The sequence below is a fragment of the Meles meles genome, chromosome 19 (genome assembly GCF_922984935.1).
Source record: "Meles meles chromosome 19, mMelMel3.1 paternal haplotype, whole genome shotgun sequence".
NCBI lineage: Eukaryota > Metazoa > Chordata > Mammalia > Carnivora > Mustelidae > Meles > Meles meles.
The window spans coordinates 6,300,403-6,320,000 of record NC_060084.1 but is presented as its reverse complement, the minus strand read 5'-3'; the positions used below and the strand labels follow the sequence as shown (position 1 = coordinate 6,320,000).

Genomic DNA, 19,598 nt, shown 5'->3' with positions numbered 1-19,598 from the left:
TACGTCATTATCATCTTTTCATTTTTCCTTCATTTTAAAAAATTAATTATCTATTTATTTATTGGAGAGAGAGAGCGTGTGTGTGAGCGAAGGGTATGGGTATGGGGGGCTGGAGAGCAGAGGGTGAGAGACAGGAACAGGGAGAGAATCTCAAGCAGCCTCCCCACCGAGCGGCAAGCCCGATGGGCTCCGTCTCAGGTTCCTGAGATCATGACCTGAGCCAAAATCAACAGTCGGACGCTTAACTGACTGCGCCACCCAGGTGCCCCCACCACTCTTTTTAAAGCATTCTTTTTTTTTTTTTTAAGATTTTATTTATTTATTTGACAGACAGAGATCACAAGTAGGCAGAGAGGCAGGCAGAGAGAGAGGGAGAAGCAGGCTCCCTGCCGAGCAGAGAGCCCGATGTGGGGCTCGATCCCAGGAAGCTGGGATCTGACCTGAGCCGAAGGCAGAGGCTTTAACCCACTGAGCCACCCAGGCACCCCTTTAAACAATTCTTAACTGTTAGTTTAAATAATATGGGGGTAAAATTTGTCTGGTCCTTCCCCATAACACTATGAGTGGAGCCTTATAGGGTGACACGGAATTTGTCAGAGGGAAGAGCGAGAGGACAGATCTGGGGCTTCGTCAGTGTCCCTGCAAATGGACATTTCAAATACTTGTTCAGATTTTAGTTAGAGGAGAGGAGGAGGAAGAGGCTGCGGGAGAGGGCAAAGAGGGAGAGCTCCTGACGGCAGAGCCCTTCCTGCCTCCTGGAGCCCTGGACAATTCGGCTCGGCCTCCAACCTGCAAGCCCACTTGACAAATAAACTCGTCGTAAAGCCACAGTAGACGTGAATCATCTATCGTGGCATCTCAGAGTCAGAAATGAGGGAGCGGTGGGCAGTTCTGGCTCAGGCTCTCCCATACTCTTGGGGGTAGGTGCTCACTTGGGTTGTGGTCATCTCCAAGACTTCCTCATTCCGGCGTCTGGTGCCTGGGCTGGGGCCAGAGAGCGGCCTGGACTAGTGCGGGCCCTGTTTCTGTGCAGTGTCCATGCGGTCTCTCCAACATGATGGCTTCGGGGCCGCTCATCTCCTTAAGTCAGCTTGGGGCTCCTACGGTGTATGTCCTGAGCCAGGCAGAAGCTGTCATGCGTCATCCCTTCTGGCATATTCTAGGGAGCAATCACACAAAGTTACAAAGACTGGCCAGGTTCCACGGAGGAACGTCCACATCACAGTGTAGGCGAGTAGATGGCATGGCCAGGTAGGGGTATCTTCGGAAAACACAGCCTCCCGTGGCTGGCTTTTGAATGGACGCCCTCCCCTCAGGGGCTGTTAAGTCACCACCGATGATCCGCCAGGCCTGTGGGGTCCTGTGGGGGCCCGTCCTCACCCTTGGCAGTTACCTTTCCAGCCTCTCGCTGGGCTCTCTGGTGCTTCCCGTTCTTTAAGTGGCCTGCGGCAAGCCCAGTGTTCTCTGTCTTGTTTATGACCTCGTGTCCTGGTTCGAATAGTGACCGCCCCCTGTACACGTCCACCCGGAACCTCAAAATGTCACCATACTTGGATCGAGGGGTTTTGACCAGCAAGTTAGGATGTCATAGTCGGTTGGAATGAGTCCTAAAGTCAGTGACTGGTGTCCTTATGAAAAGAAGACCCTCCCCACCCCCCACCCCCGCCCAAGGAGACACAGGGAGAATGGCATGTGACAAGAAGACCCGCACAGATCAGAGGGATGGGCCCACCCAGTCAAGGGAGGCTGAGGGTTGCGGGCGGACACGAGGACAGAGGCGTGGACCAGGTTGTCCCTCAGAGCCTCCGGGGAGAACAACCCTGCTGATACCTTGACTGGGGACTTCTGCCCCCCTGAAATGTGATAGAATAAATTTCTCTGGTTTGAAGTCACCTGATGAACGGAACTCTGTGGCAGCAGTCACCTTGTCAGTGACGGTGCAGTCCCTTGCAAGTCAGCAGTCTGGCTGGCTGGTGGGCAGCCCAGTTCTGACCCGATGCCAAGGTTCAGTCAGGGAAGGATGTCCCCATGGATGCAGCTGTGTGGCTGAGGGAGGGGACACACAGGGAGCGAGCCAGGCAGGGCCAGCCCCGGTGACCGGGGGACAGGGAGGATTCAACAACAGGTGAGTCACCAGACGCCAAAGTTGTTGGCTTGCTCGGCCTTTTTTTTTTTTTAAGTTCAAAAAGTCCTGATTGGCCTTTCCAGGTGTGTCCTCAGTCTCCCTGTCTCCAGATCGGTGTGATTCTGTCAACAGGGACACTGTTTACAGTGGCAACAGCTGTGACCTTTAGAACCAGGAGGAAAACCACCCTTATGGGTTTAGGCTGTTCTTTCCACACTTGGGGCCATAGACTATCATTCCCCCCAAATATGGAGGATGTGGGGCACAGGTAGGAGAGGCAGCCACTCGTTGGGGAGGGCTCTGTCCATCTGCTAGAAGGGACCCCGTGGGAGGGTGTGGCTGTACCCCACTTTATGGCTTTTTGGGATTCTGCCTCCACTGTGTGTCCCACCAAAGTGATCAGGCCCCACTCTTGGGGTCTTCTCAGGTGCCTGAGAAGGTCCCTCTCCAGGTCCTCACTTAGGGCTCCTCCTCCTGCTCAGGTTGTCCTCAGATGTCGCCTCCAAGAGGCCGTGGTGACTGTCTTATCACCTGTGTTCCCTCTCCCTTCCCCCGTTATACCCATCCGCTTCGTCTCAGGACTCCCTGTCCTCTGGGATGACCTTGGTAATCTGTTTCCTTGTTTATGGTCTGGCTTCCCCATTAGAATGTAAGAACCGTGGGGTTTTTGGTCTGTCCCCAGCTCCTGTAACTGTGCCTGGCACATGGCAAGGGTTTGGTTAATGTCTGAGCTGCAGAATGTCGGTGCCAAGAAGGCACAGCCATGGGGAGAGAACATCTGGACCAGTCGTCCTGCCTTCAGCCTGGCTCCCTCAACCCACCCTCCCCCGTGGATTGTCCAAGCCTGAAATCCTCCAGATCATGCTTCTGTTCTAACACCTTCGGTAGCTCCCCACTGCCCGCGGGCTCAGCAGGGCCTGCGGGAGTCAAGCTCTGTCTTCCTTCAGGGCACGTCCAGCCTTCTCTCCAGCAGAACGACACCCTGCCCAGAGCACTCACGTGTGCCGTTCTGCTGTCTGTCACCCGCCCTCTCCTGTCCCCGCTCAGCAGACAGCTCTCGCCTTTCCCCAGCCTCAGAGAGAGACTCACTGCTTTCAGGAAGCCTTCCTGACCCCAAACTGGCATCAATTCCTCCTCCTCCCTCAACCCCCCACCCTTGGCCTGCTCATCTGTATTATTATAATTTTTTTAAGCAAAATGTGATTTATACTCAGTAAAATTCACCCTTTTGGGTGTACAGTCTATGAGTTTTGGTGAATTCATAGAGTTGCACAATCTCACTACAAGCAAACTAGAAAACAATTCCATCACCCCCCCACCCCGCCCCGCTCCGGGCTCCCCTGCCATTCCTTTGTGCTCTTTGGTAGTCAGCCCCCAGCCCCTGGCAACCGGTGATCTATTTTCGGTCTCTGTGGTTTTGCGTCTTCTAGAATGTCGCAGCAGTGGAATCTCACTGTCATAGCGTTTCGATTCTGGTCTCTCACTTAGCGTAATGCATCCGAGCTTCCCCTTCGGCGTCTGCCCGCCTGTTCATTGCCTCTGATGGACGCGGACCATCTCGGTGTGTGCACGCGCATTTATCTTTCCATGACTTGAAAGGCATTGGGGTCCCCTTTCCTATTTTCAGGGACTATGAATAAAGCTTCTACGGACACCGGCAGATAGGATTGTGCGTGGACACGGGTTTCCATCTCTCTTGCCTCCATACCTAGATGTGGGATTGCTAGGTCCTCTGATCCGTGTACGTGAACCTTTTTAAGAAACTTCCCAGCTGGGGCATCTGGGTGGCTCAGTGGGTTAAGCCTCTGCCTCTGGGTCAGGTCATGATCCAGGGTCCTGGAATCAAGCCCCGCATGGGGCTCTCTGTTCGGCAGGGAGCCTGCTTCCCCCTCTCTCTCTGCCTGCCTCTCTGTCTACTTGTGATCTCTGTCTGTCCAATAAATAAATAAAATCTTAAAAAAAAAAAAAGAAAGAAAGAAAAGAACCTGCCCAGCTGATTTCCAGGGAGGCAGCACTGTTTTGCATTCTCAGCTCCTGCTCCCCGTGCTCTCCAACGCTGGGTATTGTCTGTGGTCTTTAGCCATTTTAACAGGTGTATAACCTTCTTTCTTTTTTTTTTTTTTTAACCAGCCCAGGTAGGTAAAATTTATTCTCTGTCAGGTGACCTCCTGATAGAGAATGAATCTTTCCTCTTCTGAACCTCAGAGCCAAGAATAGTGACGGACACATACCAGGTAATTATGAATGCACATGGGCTGAGCGAGTGGTCCACTGAATTGGTATTTAAGGAGAATTTGTCTTGGATTCTGTGCGGGGAGGGTTAATCAATGTCCTCTCTCACAAAGGAACTCATTAGGAGGTGGTCTTCCTGGAATCTGCTAGGAAAGCCTCCTTACCTATATGGCTTATACATCTGTATATCTGCCCGAAGTGCCCAGACTGTTTTCCATCTCGGCAGAGGCTCCTCAAGTGTTTCTTTCCATGTTGTTTCAGTGGAAGGCACTGGTGTCCATACTGGAGAGTACAAAAGAATTGTGGGGTGAGGTTGGGGGGGGTCGCAACAATGCAGATCCCCAGGGTTCCGATTCAGTAGGCCCAGCATCTCGGGGTGCGTCTCACACCTCCCTGAGAACTCCCTGGGAGAGGCAGGAGTCCTCGGTGGGAGTGGGGCTCCGGACCTCATCAGCACTGGGCAGCAAAGTCCAGCCCTGCGGGTCATCTCGTACCTCTGAGCCTCATCTGTAAAATGGACACAAAAGTGATTGAGCTTCCCAACTTTGTTGCAAGGACTAACTGTATTTACCGAATGTAGGGTCCTGGCACGAGGCAGGTATTAAATAAATGTTACTGGTTTGGGTAAACCACAAAGATTTTAAACGATTCCTGCCCACTCCTAAGCTGTCTTGTATTTTAAAGTTTTTATTGATGCATAACTTAATGCAGAAAAGCGCGCGTAACAGAAGCATACAATGAGTTCACTTCGTTCAGTGAGTTTTCAGGCACAGAATACGTCAGTGTGGCCAACGCCTCCTAAAGAAACAGAATGCGGGGCACCGCCAGGGCCCCCCTCAGCTGACCTCTCTTCACCATCTTCCGAAGTATCCACTTGGCTGAATGCTGACAGCCTTGATTTTCTTTTCTTTCTTTTTAAAAAGATTTTATTTATTTACTTGACAGACAGAGATCACAAGCAGGCAGAGAGAGAGGAGGAAGCAGGCTCCCTGCTGAGTAGAGAGCCCGATGCGGGGCTCGATCCCAGGACCCTGAGATCATGACCTGAGCTGAAGGCAGAGGCTTAACCCACTGAGCCACCCAGGTGCCCCTCTTTCTTTTTTTTTAATTTTATTTATTTATTTCAGGCAGAGAGAGAGCATGAGCATGAGAAGTGCAGGAGAGGGGCAGAGGGAGAAGCAGGCTCCCATCTGATATTGGGCTTGATCCCAGGACCTTGGAATCATGACTTGAGCCAAAGCCAGACAATAAACCAGCTGAGCCATCCAGGCGCCCCCAGCCTTAATTTTCAAACAGTTTTCTAGTATAACTAAGATGTGCTCAGTAAAGCATATTTAGAAAACACAGAACGCAGAACAAGTCAGAGATGACCCGTCAACATATACAGCAGCCTTTAAAAATATTAATTTTTTACTGAGATATGCATAAAGTTGTACAAGTGGTAGGGGTAGGGCTCATTTTCATCAATGACTACTGCTTGTAGCTACAGGGTCGAAAGGGAGACTATCACAGCCCCCAGAACCCTTCCTTCTGCCCCGTCCCAGGCAAAGAGAACCACTATTGTGACGTCAAGGGCATTGATCAACTTTGACCAACCAGCCTGGTTTATAGCAAAGCTTCTCTCTCTCTCTCTCTCTGGTGCTCTTGGAATGCTCTCCTGCATCCCTCAAGACACAGTTCTGAGTCACCTCCTCTGAGAAGTCTTCCCAGCCCCTTGGTTTATCCCTTTAACCCAGCTCTTATCATTCTCTGGTGGTAAATCTCTTCCTGTTGTCTCTCCCTTGAATGCTGAAGGGGTTGCCCTATTACCAATACAGGGCGAGTGGGTCGAACCACGACCCGCCCAAAAGATCTAAGTCCTACCCCCCTTTACTGTGAATTTTTTTTTAAAGATTTTATTTATTTATTTATTTGACTTGACAGAGAGATCACAAGTAGGCAGAGAGGCAGGCAGAGAGAGAGGAGGAAGCAGGCTCCTCGCTGAGCTGAGATCCTGATGCGGGGCTCGATCCCAGGACCCTGAGATCATGACCCGAGCCGAAGGCAGAGCCTTAACCCACTGAGCCACCCAGGTGCCCCAATTTTTTTTTAAAGGTTAATTTACTTATCTAAGAGAGAGAGAAAGAGCAGGGAAGGGGCAGAGGGGGAAGGAGAGAATCTCAACCAGACTCTGTACTGAGCATGCAGCCCCAGATCAAGGAATGCCCGAGATGGCCAGCAGCCGCCAGCCCCAAGGACAGAGGCATGGACAGCACTGTCCCCTAGACCTGGACTTCAGACTTCGGGCCCAGAACCGTGGGAGAACCCATTTCTGTTGGCTTAAGGTGCCCGGCACACGGTACGTGGGACGCCGCCGCAGCCCCTCATCCGTAGGGTCTGGTGTCAAGCAAGGGCTCGGTGTTTGTGGAATTAGCAAGAACAGGGTTGGGGCTTGCTGGCCTGGGAAGGGACCAGATGGAACCTCCGTCCTCGCGTGAGCTTTCTCTGGCTGCCTCAAGGAGCTTTGTGACCCTGCAGGACCCCACAGGCTACGCACATGACATTGTCCCCCCGTCCTCCCCACCAGTGACCCTGTTTTGCTACAGACTTCGGGCAGCCCCACACGGCGTCCAGCCTCCAGGCAGATGCGGGATCCTATTCCTTGAGCAAGAGCGGAGACCGACTGGGCCTCACCTGGTGAATGATAATGGAGAGAAAGCGCGCTGCGGGCTCTGGGGGGAGTTTCCTCCTTTCTTGCTTTCCCCATTCTGGTCTCGCTGGCAGGAGCATCAGCTCTGGAAAGAATCTTCGTCCTGTTGATGTCCTCGAACTTCTGACCACTCTGTGCCCGCCCCCCAGTCCCTCCTGGGCTTCCAGCGACAAGAGATGAGAGACAGCCTTTTTGTGGGAGCTGAACACATCCAGACGCATGCGCCCGCCGTTAGAGGTAGGGCCTTTCGTCCTCATCGAGAAACAGACTCAGGGAGACTAAGTCACTTCCCCTGGGGACGCAAGGTAGGAAAGTGGCGGAGCCGGGATTCCCAGCCAGGCCTGTCCGTCTCAACATTCTGCATATTGAGCCGCCCCGTCCACACTTGCTCTTGGTTTTAACCATCTTGATTTTACACGAGGCTGAGGGCCTGGGGAAGGCGCCGCTCAGCCAGCTCTGAGCCCAGCGGGGACAGTGTGTCATGCGTCCACGACAAAGCAAGGACTGCCTTGTCAGCGCTGGGGCCTCACTGAACCAGGAACGGTGCCCAGGACTTGGACACGCATTAGCTGACTTGTTCCTCCACAGTAACCCTAACACCAATGAGGAACCTGAGCCCCACAGAGCCTGGCAGCCGTGTGCGGAGCCATGCAGGCTGTGAGGGGTGGAACTGGGCTTCAAAAAAATCGCTCGGTCTCTCTCTGGAACCCTCCCACCCTGGCCCTCACCCTCCATCTATACTACATGCTCATGGGGCTGGACTTTGATGATGACGTTGTCTTCCTGGAGCCCAGCAGAGCCTGGCTCCTGGAGGGGACTCAGCAAGTATTTGTTGAATGAATAAATGAGCCCCAGCAGGAACCTGAGGCTTGAGAAGCCCAAAGAAAAACCAGGGGACCGGAGCCCCTTCCCAACCAGCCTCAGTTTAGGCAGCCGACTCCTACAACTCAATAGCAACAAGACAAACAACCCGATTTGAAAGTGGGCAAAGGACGTGAACAGACAGTTCTCGAAAGAAGACATACAGAAGGCCAGTGAGGGTACGTGGAAAGACCCCCCACACCACTGGTCACCAGGGAAATGCAAGTCAAAACCCAGACGAGATAGCCCCTCACACCTGTCAGAGCACCTGGTATTAAAAAAAAAAAAAGGTGACAGGTGTCGGAGAGGATGCGGAGACAGGGGAACCCTCGTGCCCTGTTGGTGGGAACGCACTCCGGTGTTCCGCGGTGGAAAACAGCGAGGCTGTTCCTCACAAAATGAAAACCAGAACCACCATGTGACCCAGCAGTCCCACTTTCGGTATCTATATCCCCCCCACCCCTCAAACCGGAAGATGGGATCGGGAAGAGAATCTGCGTTCCCACAGCATCACACCACCCGAGATGCAGAAACAATGTACACGTCCAACAGATGCGCGGCGAAGAAAACGGCATCTGTACCCACGATGGTTTTTCTGCTTCTTAAAAAGCAGGAAATCCGGGGCACCTGGGTGGCTCAGTGGGTTAAGCCTCTCTGCCTTCAGCTCAGGTCATGATTTCAGGATCCTGGGATCGAGCCCCGCATTGGGCCCTCTGCTTGGCAGGGAGCCTGCTTCCTCCTCTCTCTCTGTTTGTCTCTCTCTCTCTGCCTACTTGTGATCTGTCAAATGAATAAATACAATTTAAAAAAAAAAAAAGGCAGGAAATCCTACCATTTGCAGTGACGTGGACGGACCTGGACGACATCGTGCTAAGCCAGGTGAGCCGGTCTGAGGACAGCCGTGGCATGACTCCTTTCCCGTGAGACACCCAAGGGACTCACGCTTCTAGACGCAGAGAATAGAATGGCAGTTGCCAGGAGCTGGGAGGAGAGGGGAAAGGGGAGGTGTTCAATGGTTGTAAAGTTTCTGTCCCCCAAGCTGAGTAAATTCTAGAGCTCTGCTGTGCAACATCGTGTCTACAGTTGACAGTAATAGATTGCACGTCTAGACATGTGTTGAGGGCCCAGAAGCCTTCTCACCACCCCCCCACACCTCCCCCCAGACCCACAATGTAACACCAAAAGCAACTACAGTGACAAAGGGACACAGGGAAGCATTTGGAGGAGTTGGATAGGTTTGTTACCTTGGTTGTGGTGATGGTTACACGGTATACACATTTCCAGACTTACCAGCCTGTACACTTCATTGTGGCCAACTTCTTGTGTAACAGTCATACCTCAATCAAATGAGAAAGAAAATAGCAGAGGCTCTCCCCACCCCCCACACCCCTGCCTCCCCCAGCTGCCAGGCCTGGCCTCACCCTGACAAGGTCTGAAGCCAGCTCTGGGTGGTACTTCCTCTCACAGAGGCCTGCCAGCCAGCAGCTGGGACTGGGCTTGTCCCCAGGGGACATGCACTTCTCTGAACAATGTCGGGAAAGGAAACCAAACGCAAAGGCTCTTGGGTTTTCTGCTCATTTTTGGCTCTGGGGGAGGAGGGGGAGGCCAGAAGGGTGAGGGGCTTCACTGGGGCCTGGGGAGAAGGGGCCAGGTTCGGAAGGCCCACCACGTAACAGGTAACAGTGAGAGGCTGTTGCTTATCGAAAGCTGTGTTTTGCTCGGCCCTGCATTACCCACTACCTTGAATTCTTTAAACAACTTTCTAAGGTAGATTTTTTTTTAACAACTTTATTGAGATATGTCATATATACACAATCTGGCCCCCTAAAATGTACAGTGCAATGGCTTTGGGTATATTGCCAGTTCGTTCCAACACCTTCCCAATTTTTGAATTTTCTCATCAAAGGGGAACCCTGTACCCCTCAGTCATCACCTTCCAGTACTTATATGCCCTCCGTCCTAGGCAACCACTAGTCTACTTTCTGTCCCTATAGATTTGCCTATTCTGGACTTCCCAAAGGATGGAATGTTGGGGAAACTGGAGGTTCAGAGATGGTGAGTGACCAGCGTAAGGTCACACAGCTGAGAAAGTGGCTTGAATCTAAGTCTCCCTGCTCTTCAAGTCCACGCTTTCCTGCTACACTACAGGACTCTTCTTCTTTCCAGTGACAACATTAAAAAGAGCTCTGACGGTTGAAGCAGGATGCCTGTCACATGTAATCCTCACCACCGCCCGGGGAGGCAGATTAGATTATTATGCCCATTTTGCAGAGAGGGAAACAGAAACACCAAGGACCTAATGGTCCAGGGCACCATGCCGGCTAGCCAGTGGAAGAGGGTTATGGGGGAAAAACCAAGTACATTCCAAGCACTGGTGAGGAACACATGATAAAAAGTTAAGGCAATTTAAATGAAAAGACTTTTTTTTTTTTTCAGGTTATTCCTCCTTCCCCCTTCTTTCTTTTTATATGAAAAGGAAAAGAAAGTTCCCTCCACCCTTTGAGGTCACTTCCTGACCCATTTGTGAATCTGTGTGGAGTGGTTACAGCTTCACTTCTCCCTGCCTGAATGCCTGGTAATGTTTTGGATGGGCAGTGGGGCTATGAGCCCGACAGACCTGCGTTCAAATCCTGCCTCCAGCCCCCACAGACTTAACACCCATGGGTCCTCCCTGTGAGGGGTCCTTTTCTTTCTTTCTTTTTTTTTTTTTTTAGAGGGTGGCTTCTCCCCCTACATACTGTGCTTTGGAAGAGAAATGTCATTTTGTATTTGAATCCTCCCCAAAGGCAGCCGGGTGGGGAGGCGCTAATGTCCCAATTATTTTGAACAAACGAGCTGAAGTTTAGGAAAAGGAGATGAAGAACCCCAGTGACTCCTGTTCATTGCAGCAGACGCCTTTAGCTGTTCACTTGAAATAAACAACGAGGCAGAGAAGAAAAGCAAAGAAAAAAATATGAAGAAGGAAACCGCCATCTACTGTGACCATCTCACATATTTTAGCTGCTAAGATGCTGTAGGCTCACGACTGCAGGTTAGAAGCATGGACTACGTGTTCTTCTTTTCTTGCTTGACCCCAGGGACCAGAGAAAGCTCCAGCCAGAATGAGCATCTGTTTGGACAGAGGTTAGGAGCCAAGGCTGCCAGTAGTGATCTCCAAAACTTCCGATTGCACACAGTGTCCTTTCGTCAGCAACAGATTCAACACGCTTCCCTATACAAGCACATTTTGGAATAGTAAATTGTATACCTATATGGTTGCACAAAGGTATCATGCACATGGTATAAATAAAAGGTACCAAATAAAAGTGTTAACAAGGTGATGGAAATAAATATTAAGTTGGGAGTATTTACAAACAAAAAACACATTTAACCTAGAGTTAGGCATTATTTCTTGGAAACTGACTCCACGATTCCAAGTGGCTAATGTTTTAAGAAGCCTTTCAAAGATCTCTTTAGAAAACAGGGCAGTAAGGGGTCCTTGGTGCCTAGTCACTGGTACACTCCTGAGATGCGGCAGGGAAAGAATTCTATGGATTTTTGAGGTTGGTGAATGTGTCCTGTGGCTTCACATAGGACATTTTCAGTTGGTTGGGGCGCCTGGGTGGCTCAGTGGGTTAAGCCTCTGCCTTTGGCTCAGGTCATGATCTTGGGGTCCTGGGATCAAGCCCGGAATCAGGCTCTCTGCTTGGTGGGGAGCCTGCCTCCCTCTCTCTCTTTGCCTCCCTCTCTGCCTACTTGTGATCTCTCTCTCTCTGTGTCAAATAAATAAGAAATCTTAAAAACAAAACAAAACATTTGCAGTCGGGGCAACATTCAGAGGTTCAAAAAACGCTGTAACACTGACGGCTCCGAGGGCTCTGTAGGCGACCCGCAGGCTGGCTTGCGTCAAAGGTGCACGCGAAAAGTTGGAATAACATGATTTCGGGAAACACAAGAATGGAATAGAGCCGTCAGCTGAGCAGCCCAAGTAGGCATCTAACGATCTCCTTCATGTGCTTCGCTCACAAGGGGAGCCATTAAAAAAAACCTTACTGGAAATCGGTTCCCCATTCTACCTTCCTTCCAACAAACTTTGGGGGGCAGCGCTGCTCCGATCCGCCTGACAGATGGGGAAACTGAGGCTGGGCGTACTGAGGTGGTTTGGCCCCGGTAGCAGGAGGTGGTCGGACACCAGCGCAGCCTCGGCGACGAACTCCGGCGCGAACGCCGCTGTCCAGGTGACGAGCAGGTTCTTTACTGCGCGCCCAGCACCTGGACGCGGGAGGCGCCGCAGAAACGCTACGCGGGCGCCTGCGCGTCCTCGCTCTCGCTCGCCAGGGGCCTCGGGCAGCTCGTCCTCCTCCCCGGCCCACGCCCGGGGCCTCAGTTTCCTCCCCAGGCCGCGGACGAGGGGCCCGGGATGCGCGGCGCGGCGGGCGGGGCAGGGCGGCCTCGGGGCGCCGGGGGCGGGCCGGGGCGCGCGGGGCGGCCCCAGGAGTCACGTGGCGCGCGGCCGCGGCCGAAGCAGAAGTCGCGGCGGCCGCGTTGGAGGGCGCGCGCCGCAGGGAGTGCCCGGAGCCGGGACCCGCGGCGGGGGCACGGCCAGGTGAGTGGCCCGGCCGGGCGGGAGCGCGCGGGCGCCCGGGGTGCGGGGGAGACCCGCGCTCGGAGCGGAGGAGCAGCGCAGCGGGGCGCGGGCGGGAGCGGCGCGCACCGTCGGGGGCCCCCTGCCTGCTGTGCCCGGGGCCGGGCGGCGCAGGCGGGGGTCGGGGCCTGGCCGCCGGCCACTTCCTCACCCGGAGCGGCGCCATCTCCGCGCTCCGTGCGGGCGGCCGGCCCCGGCTTTGAATGGGAACCCGGAGGAGGCGGCGCCGCTCGCGGCCGGGTGGGTCGCGCTGGCGTCGGCGTTCAAGGCTCCGGTGGCCGCGGGGCCCCGCGTGGGGTCTGGCTGTGTTTCCCGGCCACGTCGGTGCCCGGGGCTCGCTGGCTGCGGGCGGCCCGGCGCGCCCGGCACTGCCCGGTATCCCGCAGGTGGGTGCCGAGGCGAGACCACGGCCGGCGCAGCCCTCGCCCAGAAGAGACTGGCAGAGTGTCGGGGGGTTCGCGATTCCCGCTCCCACCCCACAGCTGTGCGCATAATTATATGTGTTTGTGCGTTTTCCTGCTTATGGTTTGGAATCCCAACGAGGTCATCCCGCCCCATCGCGGAAGCATTTGAGGGAAAACGGCTCTTTTTAACAAGGGTTGGCGCCTGGAGTCTGGTGGAGAATGGGGAGGGGCTCTTCTAGCGCTCTGATCTTAAAAGGGACTGAAAAAGTCTGGTGGCGTGAGGGGGGTGACGTGGCACAAGGAGACAGGTGGCCTTGTTAATCCACTTAATTTGAATGTCAATTCCAGCTGTGTGACCCTGGGCACGTTGAAGAACCTCTCTGTGCCGCAGTTCCTTACCCAGGATACTGGGGCTACTCAAAGCTACATTCCACGGCTTTGGAGATTTGGGGCCCATCTATGAAAAGGGTGCCCCGACCAGTTCTTGACCCTCCCTGGCTGAGGGCCTTGCTTGGGGCTTGGCCATCGTCCTTAGCTACAGTTTTGCAGAGAGAGGCCGATCTGGGGGCTCTTGCCAGGCCCAGGCACTTAGCCTGCTGCAAAGGTGTGTGTGCCTTGTGTATACCAGTTCAGGGACAACACTGCCCGCTGGCTTCATGGATGCAGAAGGTGCCGAATGCCGCTGCCGCCTCCCCAACCCGGTCCGGTCCGCATCCCCACCTCTCTTCTCCCCTCCTACATGCCCCCTCCCACCTTGAGACTGTCACACTTGTCTAAAAGAGGCAACGTGGGGACCCCATGAATAGTCCTTTTGCTGGGTAGAGTTGGTGAGAAATTGCAAGCAAGAAAACTTTAGAACCTTTCTTAATTTAGAAAACAGTAAAAACCCAAGAAAGAAAAGCTCATCTGAATGTTACCACTTAAATTCATAAAAAGTCAAGACCTGGTCTCTCCCCCTCCCCTCCTCTGAATGTAACCACTTTCGCTAGATTGATGCCCAGGCAGCCTTTGAAAAAACCTAATTCTATGATGCATACGGGTTTGCCACTCTTTTTTTCATCTCTTTCGTGACTCTTTCTGGATCCCATTGCTTGGAAATTTTCCTGCTGTCTGATAGCTACTGAGCCCTCTTTAGTGTGCGTGTCCCATGAGTTCTGTAAGGGACCTCCCTGCCAGTGGTGTTCTTTTCTGTTACCAATAATGCTTCTGCGAACATTTTTGTGTTTCTGCGCCTAGGTGACTGCTGATCAAAGCATTTGCATGTTTCACGGTTTAACAGATGATCACAGGTCGCCCCCTTAAAAAAACAAAACAAAACAACAAACAACACTCATTCTCCTCCCCCCCTACAATGGCTGAAACTGGCTGTTCCTCCAGCCGAAATCTCCTGTTGTGGGGCGGGGGAGACGCAGCGGTCCCCACCTTCCTTTGAGCTGCTGGGGGGTTCAGCTACCTCTCCGCGATGTGACTGTGCAGAGTTTAACAGAGGATTGTTCTGTGGGAGTTCATATGAACCCCTGTATGGGCCTAACATACACCAAGGAGGGGAAAACTTCCCTGCTTCCTGGTTCTGGGTCCTGGTAGCCCAGAAGTTTATTTCAAGAAGAACATGACAAGTAGAAATGGCAAAACCTCTTATTAAATCTCAGACACCATAAGTCATTTTGCAAAGTTAGCCAAGGAGGATGAGAAAACAGGACCAAAAAAAAAAAAAAAAAAAAAAGGATTTCAAAGCCCTTTCTTTCATCCCTTCCTCCCTCCCTGTCTTTCTCTTTCTTTCTTTCGTTTCTTCCTTCTTTCCTTTCTTTCTTTCAGCAAAAGCAAAATGGAAATTGCCTATGATGGCTAGTGCCCTCCCTTGGGGAGAAGGCCTTGGACACTTCCTTGCCTTAGTTGCTGAAGCATCAGACTCTGGAAGCCTGAGTCAGGAGCTGGCTGGGTTTGGTTGGTTGACTGTGAGGATCTTGTGGCCATGAGGACCTCTTTCTGGTTCTTGGCAAGAGGCAATAGGAGAGACTTGCTGTTGATAGTTGGGCCAGTCCACTGGGCTGCTGAGTGGAAGTAACTGGAATCTTGGGGAAGGTTATGTCCAAGGCCTTTCCAGAGCCAGAGTCAGAAAGAACTGAGGGTCCCCGTGTCCCCTGTTTATGCCCTGCTGTACGTTGGCCTGGAGACCGAGGAGGGACCTCCAGGGGCACATGGCTGGGGAGTGGTCAGCCCAGTGGAGAGCTGCAGAGCTGGGAACAGGTGCAGATCCTCCTCCTGCCGCTTTCCAGCTGCGTGACCTTGGACAAGGCCTTCACTCTCTCTTGAGAGGGGTGGGAGGGCCAAACTTGTTACTTTCGGGCCAGATTCTGCTGCAGGATTCTGAGTTCCAGAAGGCAGATGCTGAATGAGTGGGGACACGGGATTCAGAGCAGGTTCTCACCCCGGTGCTGCCAGGTTCCTGTGTGACCTTGATACGTAATTTCCCCTCTCAGGATTTGGGTTTTCACCTCTGATCATTCTCATTGAGTTTAATGAGATAAACCAGGTACAGCAGGTGCAGGCCCCCTGGGGAAAGCCGGTAAACAGCGAGTCACCAGGATGAGACTGGTCACGAGCACCTTGTTCACGGGCTTGACTGGACGACAGGGCAGTGAGGCAGGAGGCTCATCTCCGAGTCTGTGGCCCAGCCTGTGAGGCCTGCAGCGTGCTGGGCCTTTGCTTAAGCCTGTTCCTCTGAGGAGAACACTGTTCCTTCCTGCTTCACCTTTTAAAAGGATTGGATTCAGATACCCTCTCCTCCCAGAAGCTTCCTCCGACCTCTCTAAGTATGGGTTGAGCTGACAGGTGTGATTCCAAGTGGGGAGAGAGCAGGTGGAAATCATGGTTTTATCTCCAGCTGCCAGATATGTGTGGAAGGTGCCTTTGGCGATAGGCATGAGCTGGAGGGAGGAGGGGACAAAGGGCAAGGCCTGGGCCTCTCCCCACTCTCTCATTTGGATGCCAGTCCCCAGCACAGTTCCCCGCACAGAGGAAACACTCATCGCATTGAACAATGGCTGGATGACTGTTACCTGAAGCCCCGCCAAAGGCTGGGACTGAACATACATTGTAGCTTTCAGTCTTTTTAGTGCCCACCTCCCTTGAGACTGGTATTATCCCCATTTTACAGATGAGGGAACTGAGGCCCTCATTATGAGCAGCTTGGCAGGAGGCTTTCCAAAGTCAGACCCAGAGGGAAAGCTTGCATGACCTTGGCTGAACACGTGCCTCTCTACAGAGTAACGCTGTGGGCTCCTAATCCTGTGGGATTTGTGGCGGGGGGGAGTGGGGGGGGAGGAGGCCAGATGCAGGGAACAATTAATGGCAGAAGTAGCAATAGCTAAATCTGGGGATCCCTGACTTTGCATCACTGTTTTAAGGGCCCCAAGATATACTATCCAGTTTAATCCTTCCAAGAACCTCGGAGGTCTGTCTTCCCCTTTCCAAGGAAATTAGGCTCAGGGGTGGGGGAGGGTCTAGAAGGTCTTCCCTTGGGCTCTTCTCTGCAGAGTGGGGGGTTCCAGAGCCAGTGCTCGGGCCATGACGGCAGCAGCCTGGTCAGAGGGGTTGACGGGATTTCATCTTGTTCTCAAGGTGCCCTCCATCTAGCTCCCGATCTACATTGGACTGTAGGGCCTTGGGGCAGAAGCAGGAGACCAGCTGGGCGATGAGAACAATCCAGGTGTGAGATCCGGGGAGGAGCCCGGGAGCGGGGAAGATGGGTTGCATTTGCTGATGGTTTGGATGTGGGTGTGAGTGTAGCCAGACCGGGATGGCTGCAGGATTTGGAGTCTGGCGTCTCTCTGTGTGCCTGAAGGGTGCTCCGGAATGCCTATTGTACGCTGAGCAGAATGCAGGGTGCCCCTCGCCATCCCAACAGCCCACTATAGAAGGGATGCAGCTGAGACTTGTGGAGGTCATGCAGCCGGTCCAGGGCCACACACCAGGCCTCGAACTTGGGGCTGATGGTCCCTGACCTTTTCTCTTCTTTTGGCTCTGTTTCCATGCAGAGGTCTTCACAGACACATTCTGATGTGGCTTAGTGTTATTTTTTTCTGTTCCCATCTTCACTTAGGAAGTAAGGGGATGCTGAGGAGAGTCCAGAAAGAACAGAAAAGGATGCTTGTTGGTGGGGGGGTGGGTAGACTGGGGCCTGACTGGGCTGCTTTGGCTATTCAAATCTTCGATGGCGTGGAAGCGTGTAGGACGGTAGGGGTCACTGCCAGGCTGGGGTGATTTGGTTATTCAAAGTCAGGATAACAGTTTGGTCACTGAGGCCTGGGGAGCTCCTCCCCCCACCTCCACTTCTATTTAAACCTCTGTGTCCTAGACGGGCAGTCTGAGTGGTCCATGATTCCCCACCACCAGAACCTCCTTCTAAAACTCATGCTGATGGGCATGAGACAGGATTTCGGCTGTTAACTCGTCCCCCCAACCCAGTTAACAAAAACCAACTTACTCCTTCCATTCTGCCCTTCTAGCATCCTCTTCCCTCACTCCTCCAACCCCCTCCTCTGCCGACAATGACCGCCCCGGCCAACGTGGACACCCTCCCCGAACACGAAAAGAGTCAGATCAAGAGGGCCCTGGAACTGGGCACGGTGATGACGGTGTTCAGCTTCCGCAAGTCCACCCCGGAGCGGAGGACCGTCCAAGTCATCATGGAGACCCGCCAGGTGGCCTGGAGCAAGACCGCCGACAAGATCGAGGGTTTCTGTGAGTCACCCTGGAGCCCCGGCCCGTGCACCTGTCCCCTCCCTGTCTGCGCGTGCTGGCTCCATACCTTCTCTCCTTTTTCTGAAATGCACCTGTGGCCGTTCTGTCTGGGTCTCCTCCGCTGGGGTTTAGAGCAGGTGAGGGAAGTTCAGCCAGCCACGCCCCGGCGAAGCGACAGAGGCTTGCGTGGGCCAGCTTGGAAGTGACCTTGCGGTGGCTCACCTGGGCTGGCAGGGGTGTGCGCCCTGCCGGACAGCACTGCGGATCCTTTAGTTTCTGCTGCTGGTCAAGCGCTCTGCCGTCCTCCCGGCCCAGGGACGGAGCTGCAGAAACTCCAGCCTTGCGAGCCACATGCCTGTTTGGTTTTACCAAGAACCACAGAACCAGGGGCCTTCGCTCTGGGTGGGCAGAGCGCGTCACTGAGGGTTCTGTAGCTTTTAAATGAAGTTCTGGTCCTGGGGGCGGGGTCTTCTGTCCCCACCCCCCCCTTAGATTGGGCAATTTGCTCAGTTCCTAAAGTTTCTAAGACTGTTTTTTAACAAACGGAGTAAGGAGGCTTAAGCAATTTTCAGTTGCAGACTTGCTTTAATTTGCCTTTTCTTTTAAATGGCCGCCTTCTTTAAAATGTCAGTGTAATTAAAAAATTAAAATACACACTGGGGAGAAGAAGTCAAACAATTCATTAATACTGCTCTCTCCTCCCCAGCCCTACCCCGTGCCCCAGGGTGACCTCCTTTCCGAGCTCTTCCGTCTTCCAGAGTATTCTGTGCCTGGGTCCTGTGCAGGTTTTGCCTTTTTCTTTTCTTTTTTTTTTTTTTTTGCAGGATGGGTCCCTACTACTTAAACTTCTGCACCTTGGTTTCTTTTTCTAATGATTATTTGGAGGTGGGTTCTGATCCACACATGAGTCTACCTGATTCTTTTGTGGCCACATTGCGTCTGGCTGCTCCTAAGGGTCTGAGCCCCTGGAGATGGACGTGGGGTTTATTTCTGGTCTTTTGCTATTAGCTGCTGCCGCCATGCTTGCATTCTGCCCCCCCCCCTTTTTTGGATAATAGCACTTTTGAGATAGAATTCACATACCACACGATTCAGCCACTGAAAACGATCAGTTCAGTGGGTTTTAGGATATTGACAGGTCTGTGCGATCAACCACCCCCATCAATTTTAGGACCTTCTCATCACCTCAGAAAGAAACCCTGCCCCTGGCGGCCCTCCCCCGCCTCCCCTGCCCTAAGCAACCCCGAGTCCACGTTCTGTCTCCGTAGGACGCCCTGTTCTGGACGTTTCCTACAAATGGAATTCTGTAACATGAGGCTTTTAGTGTCTGGCGTCGCTCCCTTGGCGTGACGTTCCCAGGGTCCATCCACGCCGGGGTGTGTGTTGGTACGCAACGCTCTGTGTGGTTGAGCCGTACCCCATCGTGTGGATTTCCCACTCACGGATAGACTTTGGGTTGCTGCTACTTTCTGGCAACCGTGAATCCTGTGGCTGTGAGCGTCGTTCGTGTGTAGATCTTGGTGTGGGTGTGTGTTTTCGTTTCTCTTGGGCATATGCCTGGGAGCGTAACTGCTGGGTCATATGGTAACTATGTTTAATTATTTTAGGAACTACCAGACTGTTTCCAAGGGGGTTACAGCATTTGGCATTCCCACCAGCGGTGTGTGGGGGTCATTCTCGCATGTTTTTATTTTTCTGACCTGGGCGCCCCTGAAGGACAGCTTCCTATAAGTGTTGTTTCTGAGTCAAAGGACAGTTTGGCAGCAACACCGCCCCCACCCCCCCAAAGCCCGTGAGATCCCTGTTCCCAAGCTTGAAGCCACGCTGCAGTGGATTCTGAACTTGGGCATTCAAAGGCGGACTCTGCTAGCTTGGTGTCGTTCACCATTTGATTTCTTATCAGGAGTCCAATGAAATAGC

General features: G+C 53.1%; 1 protein-coding gene across 1 annotated transcript in view; it reads left to right on the top strand.

Annotated features, from left to right (window-relative positions):
- The first annotated feature begins 12,385 nt into the window (after positions 1-12,385).
- The window catches only part of PLCG2 (phospholipase C gamma 2), a 143,009-nt gene continuing 135,796 nt past the window's right edge, over positions 12,386-19,598 (top strand). The window contains exons 1-2 of the mRNA XM_045988172.1: positions 12,386-12,492; positions 17,444-17,678. Of these exons, the coding sequence (XP_045844128.1) occupies positions 17,486-17,678 (193 nt within the window). The 5' untranslated portion in view covers positions 12,386-12,492; positions 17,444-17,485. The remainder of the gene's footprint in view (positions 12,493-17,443; positions 17,679-19,598) is intronic.